The sequence below is a fragment of the Cuculus canorus genome, chromosome 5 (assembly GCF_017976375.1).
Source record: "Cuculus canorus isolate bCucCan1 chromosome 5, bCucCan1.pri, whole genome shotgun sequence".
In the NCBI taxonomy this organism is placed as follows: Eukaryota; Metazoa; Chordata; class Aves; order Cuculiformes; family Cuculidae; genus Cuculus; species Cuculus canorus.
In genome coordinates, this window is record NC_071405.1 from 40,979,860 (window position 1) to 40,995,271 (window position 15,412).

At 39.7% G+C, this 15,412-nt stretch overlaps 1 protein-coding gene across 1 annotated transcript in view; it reads left to right on the forward strand.

Annotated features, from left to right (window-relative positions):
* The window catches only part of PTPRJ (protein tyrosine phosphatase receptor type J), a 74,101-nt gene that overhangs the window by 34,003 nt on the left and 24,686 nt on the right, over window positions 1-15,412 (forward strand). The window contains exon 2 of the mRNA XM_054068356.1: window positions 14,837-14,855. Within this exon, the coding sequence (XP_053924331.1) occupies window positions 14,837-14,855 (19 nt within the window). The remainder of the gene's footprint in view (window positions 1-14,836; window positions 14,856-15,412) is intronic.

Consider the following 15,412-nt stretch of genomic DNA (forward strand, 5'->3'; position numbering starts at 1 on the left):
TTCATTTCGATCTCCTGTGTTAGTTTCCATGCAAGTCGGAGGGGGTTGTCCTTGAGTGAACCCTTCCGTAAGTTCAGCCCAAATTCATGAATAGTTTAGTCTTCCCTGCAACTGTGTTTTTAATGAATAAATGATTCAGCACAGGGAAAAAAAAAGTTCCATCCAGAAACAGCAATATTAGCATCTGCTAGGCCTGTTTCTTTATTGTTATATAGTCTTTGGGCTTGTCATGAGCAGTGTTAAGCTGATGAGCAAACTTGACTTTCAGACAAACGAGGGCTTGTTTTTTGTTTGGTTTGGTTTTTTTATAAGCCTATAGCTTTAAAAAGAGAGCTTTGCACCAAACGCTGTGGTACTGCAGTAGAAGGAACTAGCTCACATGGTAACACAAACAAGATATCTAAGAGGCAACATAAACTCTATAATAATAGAGGAAATGATTAGTCATTTTCAACTCATCCTTATTCAAAGCTGTTCTGGCTCTCAGGCATCTGTTTAGTTTTTGAAATACAGTAGGAAGCTCTGGTGCTTTACTGGAAAGGTGGTTTCTGCAGAAGATCAGCTCAGATGGATGTTTTGGTCCGTTGCAGGTTGCATAGCTGTGCAGGCACCGTGTGTCTGAGGTGACTGAGCCACCATTTACACACAGCTTTTCTAGTAGTTGCTATAAATACACTCCAGTTTGTTCTGTTGATGGAATTGCAATAAGCTTTATACTAGTGAAATTGATGCAAAAAACTTTATAGGTTGAATATTGTAGGTGCTAAGACTTCATACATATGTGAAGTGTTCATATGGCTTGGGAGAGGTTCGTGAAAGAACAACGTAAGAACTTAAAACATTACTGTCCTAATATTTAGGGATGGGGCAATCTTCATACAGCATATGTCGAAATGGAATAGAGGGATATTAGGAAAACTGGCAATATCTTTCAGGATGAAAGTCTATTTAAATCAGGATAAAAAGTAGAAAGAATTAAATACTATCCCCTTCTTCAATTGTTTCACTGAACAGTAGTCTCTAGTGTGGATAGTTTGAATATAGGTTACAGAGGAGGTTATTCAGATGAGACAGTTTCAGTAAACCTGCAATATAAGTTCTTTCAGTGAGAGTTAACAACACCAGGAGTATAATTAATTTTCTTCCATTTACACATGAAGATTAAATCTTATCCTCTAACTTCAGTTTTTGAGAAGTTGATGAGGAAACATTCAGCAGTAGCTTTATATCATAAAAGTAGAAGATGTTACCAGAGACTTTCCCATTTAATTTTTATTGTCTTACTTAGGACTTTCAGTGCAGGATTATCCCTGGGCGTAATGACTAATCATACCATCTACATTTGTCTGTCAAAAAGTATGGTCTTCTGTGTTTGTTTTCTTCTGTGCTTGGATTGTCAGTGCTGGTCTGTGTCCAGAGTAGCAGTATTTGAAAGAAAGTAGGTAACTTCATGTTCTTATAGTCCATAATGAAACATTTTTTTTTGAAGTACATGCAGTGCAAAAACTTGTTGTTTGTGGGGTTTTTTGGCACTTACAAAACCCTACCTACTTATTCCTTATAGAATGCTTTGATCTTGAAATATTTTCTGTAAACATACCCTTTATTTTAGAGCTATTCCCTGATAAGACATTCTGGTTGATAGTTGCTTTTTTTGGATGAGGTTTTGTTGTTTTGGTATTTCTCTTTTAAAATCTTTATCTTGAGAAATGGGTGGTACTATGTCTTCCCTCCTGGGTGCAACAACGTCCTATATGATCGGAGCTCATCTTTTCAGCTGTATCTGAATTCCCTGGGTAACAGTGCAGGGGCATGCACTTGCTGGTCACTCCTCCATTTTAAAACAAAACGGAAACCCCTTAGTTATCTAAACACTTTTCTGTTTGTTTGACTTACTTGTAAGGAATGTGCTTTGGTAAGTGTCTTTGAGAGACAGAGCAAGGGCTGGGCTCTAAATCTTAAAGTCTGGATTTAAAGCAGGCACTGAACATAGGCTTCACAACATGCAAGTGCTGTTAAAAGCAGCATAGACCTAAAATCTGCTGTAATGTGTAGGGGAGAAAGTGTTTTAACAGTAGATTTTGAGAAGTTATGAGTCATGCAGACAGGATATATCGCTAAAAAAGAAAAGGAGAAAATGGTTTTATAAAGATGTTCAGCCCTTAGGGTTTGTCTAGACATCTGCCTTCATTCTTTTTTGCATCTGGAGATTCGTGTGTCCCAATACATGGTGTTCCCTTGACAGATAAAATGTCTGCGAGTACATTTCCATTTTCATAGCTTGAATCAGCTGAGGGATCAGACATCTTTCTAAACTAGGACCTTGTCTGTACTAGTGTATTCAAGCTGATGTGTTTCTCAGTCATTTGAAAAGCCTTTTAGCTTTGCACCAGGCAGTCTTGGTGCAGTGAACAGTAGTCTTCAGTTTGATTTGGCTTGGTATGCCTTCAGTCTCATTTGTATGTGTCGGCTTAGCTAAGTCTTTCATCTTGATAAAACTCTTCCCAGTTAGGATTTGCAAAATGCTTCCTCACTGGTGCTGAAACACAGGGCAGGGGTTCTGCCATACAGGCAAGGGATAAAACCCTGCTGGGGGGGGATCAAGCCCTGCTGGCACCTCTTGCCGCTAAGGCAAATTGGTCTCAAGTGGCTTTTCTTGTTAGTTTGTTTTCCACAGTTGAACTGCTCTAATGTAGTTGCTATAAGCAGTGATAAAGCAGTATCTTCTAAGGATAATGAGAGGCAGCCATGGCCTGTAGAGGACGCATTGTTGTTTTCTGGTATGTAGTCAGAAAGGTTTTTACATTTTTTATTCAAACCTGTTTTTCAGGTAGTCATGTTTCTGTCAGCATTATGTAACTGTGACATTTTTACTATCTCTGTTAGAGGCATGAGAGGTGCAAAGGAATCCAGCTTGTGAATCATTCTTGGTTTAACCCTTACTGGAAAGTGGGGGAAGAGCATGAGACCACTGAGGGAGCAGTTTAGGAAAGACAGTGTGGAAGTCTGCACAACCACATCAGTTAAAAGTACAGGATAATGAGGTTTTAGCAGCTAGAATGCAATTTACTTCCTCTCCGTTCTTCTCTCTCTCTCCTACCTGCACATTCCATGCAGGTGAACAGCCATGTGGGAGGTAGCCAAGGCCAGTCATTTCATCTGGTGCAAAGCTTTGACTTCTGACTCAGCACCCTGACTTCTTGTGGGTTTTGTGATGTGCTAAACTTTCAAGACCTAACAAGATCCCACCCAGCAGTGTGATGCATGGTGCTTAAGGTTTGTGTAACTATATTGCTGCTTTACAGGCTTTACTGCTGGCGGGCAGCAGTTTATAGATAGTTATAAATGTTTTGTTGTACCCCTAAGCTGGGGGATGTTGGCTGTTATGTGAGCTAATACAGTAAATTAGCATTCTGTGGCGCACACGCAAAATAAGATGCAGGCATGGAGGACTTGGTTTCATCTTTGCCTTAATGCTAGTTTAATGTCGCTGTAGTATTTGAGTGGGAAGATGAAGCTTTGCCCCATCTGTGGGTGGTGAAATGCATCACCGTGAGCTGTAGGGTTTCTCCTCTACCCTTCTCCATAGCTCCTGCTCCAATGTACAGATGCATTTACATGGGATTTTTGTACAGAGCTTTGGTACTTGTCTGCCTTAAACATGCTGAGGAGAGACTGTAGAAGCATATTTCTAACAGATCAATAAAAATACCATTTGTGGCCTACCTATGTTTTGATGCAGATCTTGAGGATTATTTTTCATAGGCTTACCTATACCTTACCTGTATTTTACTTTTTTATTTTTTTTTTTTTAATCAAATAAATAATAGCAGCGATTATGCTTTAGCTGTTTTCAGGTATGCCCTTCCTTCTTTCCTGAAAATGATAGGAATGTTATACTTCAGCTGTTGCAAAGTATAAAAAATTAAACATTAAATGTCAGACCAGAAAGAAATGTCTCTAATAAGGAAATTCTTTCATTACCATTTCTTATTCTGTTGATTGGAAATGCTCTGCTACTGTTTATTGTAGGCATTGTTCCATCTTTTAATATGTGAAATTATATAAGCCTATATGTAAATAAATCATAAAGTTCTTGTCCTTCTAGGCTTCCAAGCCATTATCTGGTGGTACAGGGTAACTGTTTCTACAGTTTAAGTTAAGGTTAGAAAACTTCTAGAGAAGCATTAATGATATTTTTCAGTCTCTGTGTTTGTGGTTTGTTGAGGATATAGGAAAAGAGAATAAATCTAATGCTTCAAAGACATTGAACATATAATCTGGGTGAAATAAAATCAAATCTAATCTCGTGACTTTCAGGCTGAGTCAAAGAATAATTAATTGAAGGAACTGTTTATGTATTGTTGAAGGTACAACCAAAATCAAGCAGGGGGATGAGGACTTCCAGTTGATTCTAGTACCTGCTACTCTTTTTCATGCTGCCATTTTGTATGTGAGTGTTGAGAGGCTTGTCTAAAATACATTGAGGGTATCTGCGGGGCATCCCCAGACTTGAAGTGCTAAGTGTCCCAATGTTTTTTAAAAAGTAATTTTTCTAAATGGGTTAATAACGTAGATACAGAAAAGAGAGATTCTGAAGAGGCCATCCCCTACCCCCAACCTCTTCTGCACTGTTGGTGTCTGGCTAGTATTATTTCTTTTTAGTATATCACTTCTTTTCAGCCACAGTTGATGCAATAGTTGCTACTACAGGCTCTTGCCAAAGTGCTTGCAGGATGGTGCTGCACTTGTTGCTGCCCCTTTCTGGTTTTCCATTAGGGATAACACTATCGAATGTCGTGGAGGCCCGTGTGACAAAATGATTCTTAGTAGTGTACCCCTATTTCTAATAAATCTTCAAAGTGCTTTTAAAATATTTTGCCAAGGCAGTCTGTTAAACAGAAGGCTGCTTGTGTAAAATATACCTGTGTCTTCAAAACCAGAAATTTTATAGAAATTTTCTTTTTAAGATCTTATGGATTTAAAATTTGCAGGAACTGTCGTCAAGTGGAAGGTGAATTTCTGATTGAAATAATTTTGCTTCATCATTAAACTTGTTGGTTGTGGGTATTTCTTTAGTGGTAATATAATTAGTTTGGATGAAATTGGGTAAATTTGAGGAATATTTGTCTTTCACTTAATTGCATTTTTTAAAAGTATTTTTCAGTAATCTTTTATTTGTATTTCTCTGTTAAGTCCATGCAATGGCAAGAGGCATACTTTCATGTTCTAGTGACATAGGTAGCAGAAAATCCATAATTGTATGGAAATAGCAAAGGCTATGGGAGGCCTTATCTGTGGTGCTATTGCTCTAAGCAGACAATGACCAAAATGTGGTAAAAATTGACTCTTAAAAGCTTCCTGTTTCTTTTTTCAAGTGATGTACAAAGCTAAGCAAACACTGCACTTGATACAGTACGCAATTTATTTGAAATGAACATGTTTTGAGATTTCATAATAAATAATGTAAACATATCTTCCTCTTAAATATAAGTGTTTGAAATGACCTCCTAGCTATTTGATCTGTATCAAAGCTAAGCCAAACATACAGATCAGCAGGAACTCCTTCATGTATCTTGGAAGGAGAAAGAAGCCATGGACATTATTTTTCTGGAATAAAAAGTTCGCAGCTGGTCAGGCTGCAGTGTCGGTTTGATCTCTGGTTCTGACCCTGCATCACCCAGCCTTTTTCCAGCATAGCTGCTCCTCCCAAATGGCCATGAAGTTGACCTTTGATAGGCATGACTATTGACGGGTAAGTGAGAGAGAGCCCACGTTGTGGTCAGTGAATAACTTCTCATATAGCCTTAATATATTCATAGAGGCAAGTGTGGGGATGGGGTGATGTTGGAGCCAATTCTCATTCCTGTTTCTATTCAGCTTCTGTTCAAAGAGGAGGAAGAGGGGGACTCTAGCAGAGCCCTAGATGAACTTACTGGATCAGTACAATAAGATCTTTTGTTGCCTCCCAGGAGTACTACTACATGTTTTGAACGCTTGCAGTCCATTTGTCTTTTGCTACAGTTCAAATTCATTAGAGGATTAAATGGGCTTACAGTTGCAGGCAAACCGCAAGGATGTCTCCTTAGCCTCCCGTTGCATGTGAAAACAGCATATGGGAAAATATTGTTAGCTTAATTGAATTGTTTGTGTTTGTGATAATCTGATCCTTGTAGATCAGCCAGGTCTCTGACTGACTTCAGAGTTGGAAGAGGTTTTGCATCACATTTTTTGCTATGAGGCAATTTGCATTTGTTTTGAAGAAGTTGATGAAATGCTACTTTGCGTTTAGTCCCATCAAAAAATGTAGATGCAATACAAAACGGTGCAGCTGAAGATGTGAGATGTAGTAAATAAGTGCTGTGAAGAAATTTTAAGGTCCAGACAGTAATTTATTATATAAAATTCCCCTCGTGACAGGTTTGTGATGCTTGAAGATGCACTGAGCCTGCCTTAGCCAGCTTGGCGTGGTATCATTAGCAACCTCGATCTGCATCTGAGCCAGCATGTACATCTGCATCCACACTTTAAGCTCTAGCATGGTCATGCTTAGCCTTGTACTTCCCAGAATATGTCAACTTTTATGGGAATTTAGGCATATTTCACTGCTTTTGGTCACTTGGGCTGGAGTTTGATGGTTTTGTTGGGGCCTCTAGTGGTCTCAAGACTGCATTACCAAACCAGAGCTGCTGTTTGAGGATGGTGAGGAAGGATTACTTTTCTTTCTCCCTTTGGGTAGAATTACCCAACTATGGGGCAAGGGCAGTGCGATACATATCATTTATTTGGATTCCAGTGGAGCATTTTACATGGAATTAGAACTGAATGTGCTGAAGGAGCATAAATAAACGGTAATAAACAGTAACAGAGCGTGAAGGAGGAGATGAAGGTTAGCCTGAGAGGGCTCTGTGTCAGGCAGTGGTCATGGGCTGGTTTCTCCCTTCTGCACCCTTCATTAATTTTTAAATTAGGAAGTTTTCAGGACCGTGGTAAAGGCAAAAAGATAAATCGTCCTAAGGAAAAGTATAGGAGTAAAGAAGGAAGCAAGAAGCCCTTCATGTACCAGCATCAAGACTATCACAGAACTAGGATTTTCTGTCTAGTGAGACAGTTTTGAACTCTGTGTGAGCAAGGTGAAGGCTTTCACAGGCCATGGTTTTCCTGCCTCCAGGATAGGGTGTCATAGATGAAAAATTTGGTCTTTGTTTTCAGTATAAGTGATCTTTCTTGATGTTGTATTTGAGCTTTTGTATAAGTTTTAAAATCCGCTTACAGCTAGTTTTTTTACTTGGAAAACTCTCAAACCAAATCCAGCTCAATGTTGTTCTGCTTGTAAAATATCTTTTAACATTTTCCTGAGCAAAGACTGCCTAGAGTCGGGCTCAGGAAAGTGAAATCCGCTTGTAACAAGAGAGAAACTTAAGGGTCTTGATTGCTCTTGGCTAAGCAGATCTGAAATAGGGCCCTGTCAGGAAATGCTCCTTGTTTTCCTGACAGTGCTATGAAGGCCAGGCAGCTGCTGGCTCTGCTGTGCATTTTCCACGTTGCTTGGGTGGCCAGCCCTGCGGATTTGGGGACACTTAGCATTGTGTCATTGCCACTGGAGTGGTTTTGGTTTTTCTTCTGTTTTTTTGTTGCACGCTCCTTCCAGGGTGTGCCTGAGAAATGACTCAGAATGGGAAAAAAGCACCGTTAGCCTACATGCAGGAATGTGCCTTGTTCATATAAAATAAAAGTTGATGCATTTAGTTTTGAAAGAAAATGACTGGCAGCGTTAACTGAAAACTCATATTAAAAGAGAAGGTTTTTTGATTCAGATATGGCTCATTACGCACCCAGCTGTAGTTCCACTGATGTCGGTGTGATGTGCAGCTCAAGTAGGATAACAATTTGGATTTTAATAAGTAGCTGTTTTAAATATTACTCATTGCCATTGTCAAATAAGCACACTGGTTTCTTTGTAAGCCTCTTCAGCAGGATTGTCTCTGAAGAGACATTGCATGTAGGACTTCCTAGGTTATGCAAATAATTTAAACATATTGAAACTTCTCAGCCTTTCTCTGGGATGAAATTTTGTTGTTGTCTTCTCAGGATGCTTGGAGGGATGGTATTGAACCTTGAGGTGGTTTGCAGCACCTACTGCTTGTAGTTCATCAGGACCTGCAGGCTTCTGGGAAAAGAATGACTGTTGGATTGCATGGAAGAGTTTTAAACTGATGTTTGATCTGGAAGGCATGGGAAAGAAGTCTTAACAGTGTTTCCTTAGGGTCAGTGGTGAGAGAGATAGCAGCTGTGATGCAGTTGTTTGGTGTCTGGGCCAATTGTCAGCCTGTTTCCTACCAAAATCTGTGCTGCTTGGTCTTAGATATTTCTGTTGATTGTTTGTTTCGTATATGCACAGGTAGGTGAATCACTTCCCTGTGCCAAACCACAGGAAAACTTACATGAGAAATCTTTTTGAAGGTAGGACTGAGGAAGGGGAAATAGATTTGACAAGTACAATTCAGATGAGATCCATTCTACATTTTTCTCTTTATTTTGGATATGTTGGCTAGAAAACTTCTTGTGCCTGGGCTAGCCATCTGAGAGGCAGATACAGGTAAAATCTGGAGAAAAATTGAGAGAGGAAGAATGAACTTCCTCCAGTATGTTTCACCACAAATTTTCGTTGGTTGTCTCATGTTGTCTTTCTTACATGGCTTTGTCTTCCCCAACATTTTTAGTTCACTGGAGGTGCTGCACGAACCAGAATCTCCTCATCTGTTTTCATAAAAGCCAGTGGAAAAAATGATATTTGGTCGCTGTTTGGAGAAAAGCTTGCTTCAGGGAAGGCAGAATTTAGAAATGTCAGGGGTAAAATATAAATACATGCAAAGTAGAAATTGTCTTTCCTCTTTCACATAAACTGCATTATAGCTCAAAATAGCCTGTGCGCAGTTGTGTACTGCTGTCAACTGCTTTAGGGTTTTGCATAACTTCCTAATACATTGTGGTGTCCTAAGAGGGTCCAGCCCTACCCAGTTAATAACAAACATCAGCTCATGTTTCTCCTAGGTTCTGATCTCTCTTGGGTCTCAGGCAGTCTCATGAGCGGAGCCACTCATTTAGTGGTAAAAGAAGAGAAGACTACAAAGATCTTGCAAAAACTTAGTGCACTACTTCTAAAATTAGAGCTTTTCTTCTGCCAGCATAAACCCACTTCAAACAAGTGTTCTGTGAAATGGTGTTTTGTGGAGGGGCCATTAGTGCCTGCCTAAGATAGCAGAGGGAAAACATGGTCCTGACACTTACCACAGCACACTTTTAGTTTTAAATTGGGAGCAAATGTGTCATAAATGTGTTATTGAGATCCTCTAGAGTTAAATTGAATTAAAAAAAAAAACGTTGGGAGTTGCAGTTAAAATTATTTTAGAAGAGTAAGTATACACTGGAAAATTAAAACCCCAAACCTTAGCACCAAATCCAGAATGTGATCAATCTTAGATGAAACCATATAACGTAATTAAATGTTAGCTTCTGACTTAGCTTCCTGTTGACTATTTCCTCCTTCAAGTAGTCGGGGCCTGATAAAGGAGGCTGAGTATTCACAAATGCCATGGACATAGGTAACTGGACTGTTAGTGTACCTTGGAGTGAATCTACATTGTCTTTTTTCCTTTTCATCCAATAAGGACAGGGGAAAACATTTACTTTTCTTTACTTGGCATAACTTCACTTGCCTGTGAATTTCTCTGCATTTTACAATAGTGTAATGGTATAACGATTTGTGCTTAGTAGTCCCATTAAATGCAGAGAAATTAAGACATTTTAGGCAGAAATTAGAAAACAGGGCAAAATATGTGTATTTTATCTTATTTTCCAATATGATATTTTTTCACTGCAGTCCTCACAAATTGCCCAAGTAAGGCATGTTATTTGAGCTAGGCTCATAGAGGTTTACTACGCCTCAGTTCAAGCAATCTCATTTTACTTGTCCTGTGCTGTGAACCTACAGACCTCATAAATTTGGACATAATGTGGAAATGAATGAGGTGAAACAGCCCAGAGATGGGTTGCAAGAGAAGGAAACATTATATCTGAGATTGTTGTCTGCTGCTGGAAGGTGTCACTCCCTGCTGATTTAGACCTTAAGTTCCCAGTGAAGTGGGAAGATGCCTTACAAATCCTAGAGAACTGGCGAGTATTGGGAAGCTGTATCAGTTTGTGGGTGCGGTAGCTGTGCAAGCTCACCTCCATTATTGTGGGGCTTCTCAGTGGCATTCCACGATTTAATTTTCACTTACTTTTTGTGACCTTGAATAAAAGCTTTCTGTGGGAACTCTTTCTGAACAAACCTATTCCAAGTATGAAATACCACGTGTGACAGAGTGGTCTGCCATTGACCGAGTTACTGCGTCTTTGCTGCTTGATATTTTCCCATTGAGCAGCGTTGAGTGACAGTGTCAGTGAAGTGAAACCTGGAGTCTTAAAACCATTGTTGATGGTTGTAGTGTGGTGGCTTGTCCTACAGTTTATAGTTGAGGATATGGGACAACTAATGGTATATGGGCATAATGGGCAAAAAAAGGAATCAAGCCCAGGGTTACTGGTATTAGTTGCACTTTTGCATTTGTGAAAGAGTGATGAGAAAGAATTTGGAGGTTACTGGGATAGCTTGGGGGTATTTTCATGAAGCTCCTCCAAACCTGAGAGGATGGGTAGGTGGACAAGAGAAGATCTGAAGGTACGCCTGTGAAAGATCGACAGCTTTGAGAAGGATGTGATTAATTTCATGGCTTTTTGCATCTGAGTCACAGGGCACACGCTGAGCACACAAGAAATAGCAAGCAGCAGCCTCAGGTAGTGTTCTCGGAAGGGATTTGTGGCCAAGGGGTTTTCTTAGTTAGGATTTTTTTTTTTGTTTGCTCACTTTGACTGTTTAGCCAGCTTCTTAATGTTATATTTATATGAACCAAAGCAGATTACTTGTTTTGGAAACAGGCAGGTGAGATGTTGTCAAGATGAGTTTCCCTTTCAGTGCAGAATCCCTAACTTCATTAGAGGGTACAGTTTGGCAGCAGGGCCGAGCTGATCTAAAGTTTTGTGGCTAGCTGAAAAGGAGTCACTATGGTGTTCCTTCCCGCTGACCAGCTCCCGTGGCTCCCCCAATGAGTGTGTACAGGAGCAGAATTTAAATATGCCTGCTGTACACATTTTAAATTCTGCTCCTGAAAATATCTTGGTCTAAGTCTTATCAAATATCAGTGGAACTTGGGCTTCTTGGTCACTTAGTATTTTTGAAGATGTTTTCCTGCAGCACCTCTTATTTCTTCCTTGATAAGATTACCTGTGAGATTGATAATAATAATTCTTCAATTAGGTGACCCACTGTATTCTTGAGGAGGATGAAGCCAAATCCTGCATCTGTTGCACACCACCAACTCCTGGTCAATAATAAACTGCACGCAGAAGGAGTGCAGGACAGACCTAGCACAAGTGCACATGAATTATTCAGCTCCTCTGGAACATACAGCCTTTGATCAGGCTCGAAGCGTGGCTGTGTGATGTATGAAAAAAGATTCATTTGCTGTAGCTGATGACAGTGATAAGTTTGTGCATAAACATTTCTCCTTTTGTTCAGTTGAAACGTTTAGTGTTCTGCATTTTGTTGTCCTTTCTTGATCTGTTGAGTATTTTCTTGGGAAGGGACGTTCCGCCCCTACCCTGAGTTTCAGGGTTTGGTTATAAAAAGACCCAATTCTATATATGAATTAGTATGGATTCATGTCATTGATAGGAAAAGTAGAAATGGCAGGACTTCTGATATATTAGATGCCAACACAAGGAGAATCAGGCGTTCAGCACAAATATCCTCTGAAATAATAAACAAATATTTTGTATAAATAGCATCTCATTAAGTAAGAACAGAAGACTGGAGAACAGTTCATGGCTTGTGTTGAAAAATACAGGATGGAATGACTGAGTCAGGGAGGCTGATGCTTGGGAATGGGATGATTTGTTTTGTGCAGTTCTGCATTTCAGAAGGAGGCCTGCGTGCTGCTGGTGGGATGTGCTCTTTGAATTTGGTTTGCACATAGCATTTTGGAAAGTCAGAGGGGTGTTGTGAGTAGGTAGTGCCAAAGTGATTAACAAAACCAAGTGAAATTATGGGAAGCTGTTCTTTCATCATGTGACAGGAATTTCAGCATAGCTTTCCTTTTGTTGTTTGAGCATCATCAGTAAAACCCATGCCACACATGACAATACAACCAAGTTTCTGGCAGCTTCGTAACAGTTTGCTGTTAGATCAGATGCTGTAGCTGAGGGTCAGATGGGAGTCAACATGCTTCTTGTTTAAGCTGGCAGGGAGGAAATGGGGAGGTAGGAGGCAGAGGTGCAGGGGACTTGGCATACTTGTTTTTCACTTATGTAATGTCTGTTCCTGTCACTCAGGAAGGATGCAGTGCTGCTGAACTCAGAGTGTGGGGAGAAGGAAAAGAGAAACTTTGTCATTTTTAGTCAGTTTTATAGAAGGGAAAGTAACTGAAGGAAAGGTTGTGAATGATGTCTGGCTTTTGCTGTTTTGTCTGTAGGGCCACAGACATCACTGTGACTTATTCAATCCTATGGCATTTCTTGGGTTTGCTTTTGTTCTTCTTTTTGTGATTTCCCTTTCTTATTAAACGTAGCATCTTTTTGGCTTTGCTTTTGGATTGCCCTGCTTTTCAGGGAATCTCACCTCTTGCTCATCATTCAGCTGTTTCCACCTAGCTTAGCACTTATATTCTGAATACTGCACAGTAGCATTTTCCTTCCTTAAAAGTGGCTTTTTCCTTCTTCCTTAGCTGCTTCTTTGTGAAAGAATACAGAGTGCTCTTGACCTCAGTGCAGACAAACATTTCCTCACTTTCTAGTAGCCTTATAATTTGGCTAAGTTCTGAAATATTCAGAAAGCTTGAGGAGGAGCTTGAGACTTGTATGTAGGACGTCTGCATCCTCAGTAATGTCCTTTGTGTCGTGAGTTGTCAGTAGGGCTCTCTAGAGAAGACCAGGTGTTATTTCTGTGGTGCTTACGAGTGCTCTTTTGCCTAGGAGTGTGCCCAGACTCTACTTTCTGTATCACCGAGACCATCACAGGCTGGAAGGGGATCTCACCACTTGAAGCTCCCTTCTGCTGCATTTCTCCTTACTGTAAAGCTGAAGCGGTTGCTTCTACTCAGCTGGCCTGCCTCATCTTTGTGGAGAGTGATTTTTGTAGTCTCTCGTAAAGAGAACAAGATGATTTAATGGTATCTCCTGACTGGTTTTGAAGTTGTCTCTGCTTGGGCTCACAACTGTGGTACAGGGAGCTACTGCTGGTGAAGCTGCACAATTGTGGCACCAGTAAAGTGAGAGCTGTGAGGCAAGTGATTTGTGATTCAGGATTTGCTTTGGTTTATTGTGGTATTTTTTTTTATTTTGAGTTAGCTCGTGGAATTGTAGAAGCAGCTGAGAAATGGTCTAAGAAAACAGAATGGAAAGAGAGATTCCAAGAGCTTAGATAAACGTATCGATCTCTGCAATCAGCAGGCTTGGTGCTTTGTGTGGGTATATCCAGCATAAAGGATTTTCTATGAGCAACCGGGTATAAGGTCCAGCCAAAGGATTAGCCCTTCTGCAGGTGATGTTAGAGCAGCTGGGACTGGAGATTGCCTCTGCCTGTACCCACCGTGATGCCAAATCCAGAGAGATGCGTGGGCAGAAACCTCCCATGGCTGCAATCCTCCCTGGCACAAGACCCTGATCTGTGGTCTCCACGCAGTGCTGGGGACCTACCTGTCCATGGGACATGGATCTCTGCATTCTTGTTTTTGGCTTGTTATGTGTAACTTTGAGAGGGGAATAGTTGTAGTTAACCCCTGATACAATTGCTGAAGTGATCTGTTTGCTACATGGCCGAAGTGGCTGCTGCATCCGGTTGGCATCAGCTGGGTTCCAGTCTTGTGAGCCTCAGGAAATCAATTTTCCGCTCACGCTCCTGCAGCCCTCTGTCTGGGGCTTTCCTTTCTTTCATTCCGTTAGGAGCACTTTGTGCTGCCACCTGGAGGGAGATGAAGAAAGCAATTTATAGGCCGGTTTGCATGCGAAGAGAAATGGCTTATTCGAAAGTAAAAACATGAAATTGAAAGACTGAAAAATATTTTCAAAGCAAAATTCTGATGTGCTTGTCAGTATTCCTAGTGGAGTGGTTTTCATGTTGCTGTTAAATGGCAACTGCTGATACTTTACAGCTACATACACATATATAATGTAGATTTCAGAATATATACTACGTCTTTTGGACCTTGACTACAGTGAGTTTGATTCAGAAAATAAATGCAATAAGTTGTTTTGTGAGAAGTAATAATAAAGTGTATAAAGCAATAGGATGAAAGGAGAAATCTTATGAATAAAAAAGACCTGCTCTGTGTCTGTCGCTTTTTGTGGGATGGTGTTGAAGGTAATAAACTGTCTTTTGATGGAGATCTTGAGAGTTTTGGTTTTAAATTCAAATGTGCAAAATAATCAGCATATGTTATGCAAGCTGATTCTGTGACAAAATAAACTGTTTGTTGGTTTGTTTTTAAAAATGTGGTAGCCAACATTTTACCAGCATGTTTGAGATTTTTCTCTATTAGTTTGGAATACTTTTGGTGTTATTTTTATGTCAGTAGAATTTTAGGTACCTCTTTTGCAGGTTGAGAACTCTGGAGTGTAACAATTTTTTATTTTTTTTTTAACTAATCCCCACTGTGTGATAATTAAACCATTCCTTATTTTATTTGAGTACCCGGTAGTTTTAAAGTTCTAATTTCTATTATTTGTTTTTGTTTTCCAGGTGAGAGATTCAATTGCTTGTAAGTATCACTTTGGTACTCAGTTATGTTTTCTTAATATAACTATTATCTTAATTTCTTTTAAGAAAGATTGATCATTATCAACTAGGTATTTAAAAAAAAAAACTCTGGAAAGAATCTTTGGAAATAGCATTCAAAATGTAAACTCACTTATTTTAGTGACTGTAATTCCTGCAATGTGTTTAAGGATATTTAAAGATAGGAATGTGCACTTTAATCCCTTTGCTTTTCAGTCTGTAAAGAGTTCTGGAAAAATAAAGTACAGATTTAACATGCTGTGGAAGACTGAAAAACATACTTAAAGGCAATACAAAACAAACAAACCTCAAAGCTAAAAATGACACCCAAAGTGATGCTTTAAGGATTTTCTGAAGGAAGTATAGCAACTGCTTTACTTGCCAGGATGACAAGTTTTCATGCAGCAAAAGTTTCCAAAAGTGTTTGCAGATGAGTTCAACCTTAACCTTGAATTAACCTTTAAATTTTAGGGCCTAAATCAACTCCCTCCACACTGTGGGCTGCACTCTATCAACTTGAAGTTGTTTTCTGTAGGTATA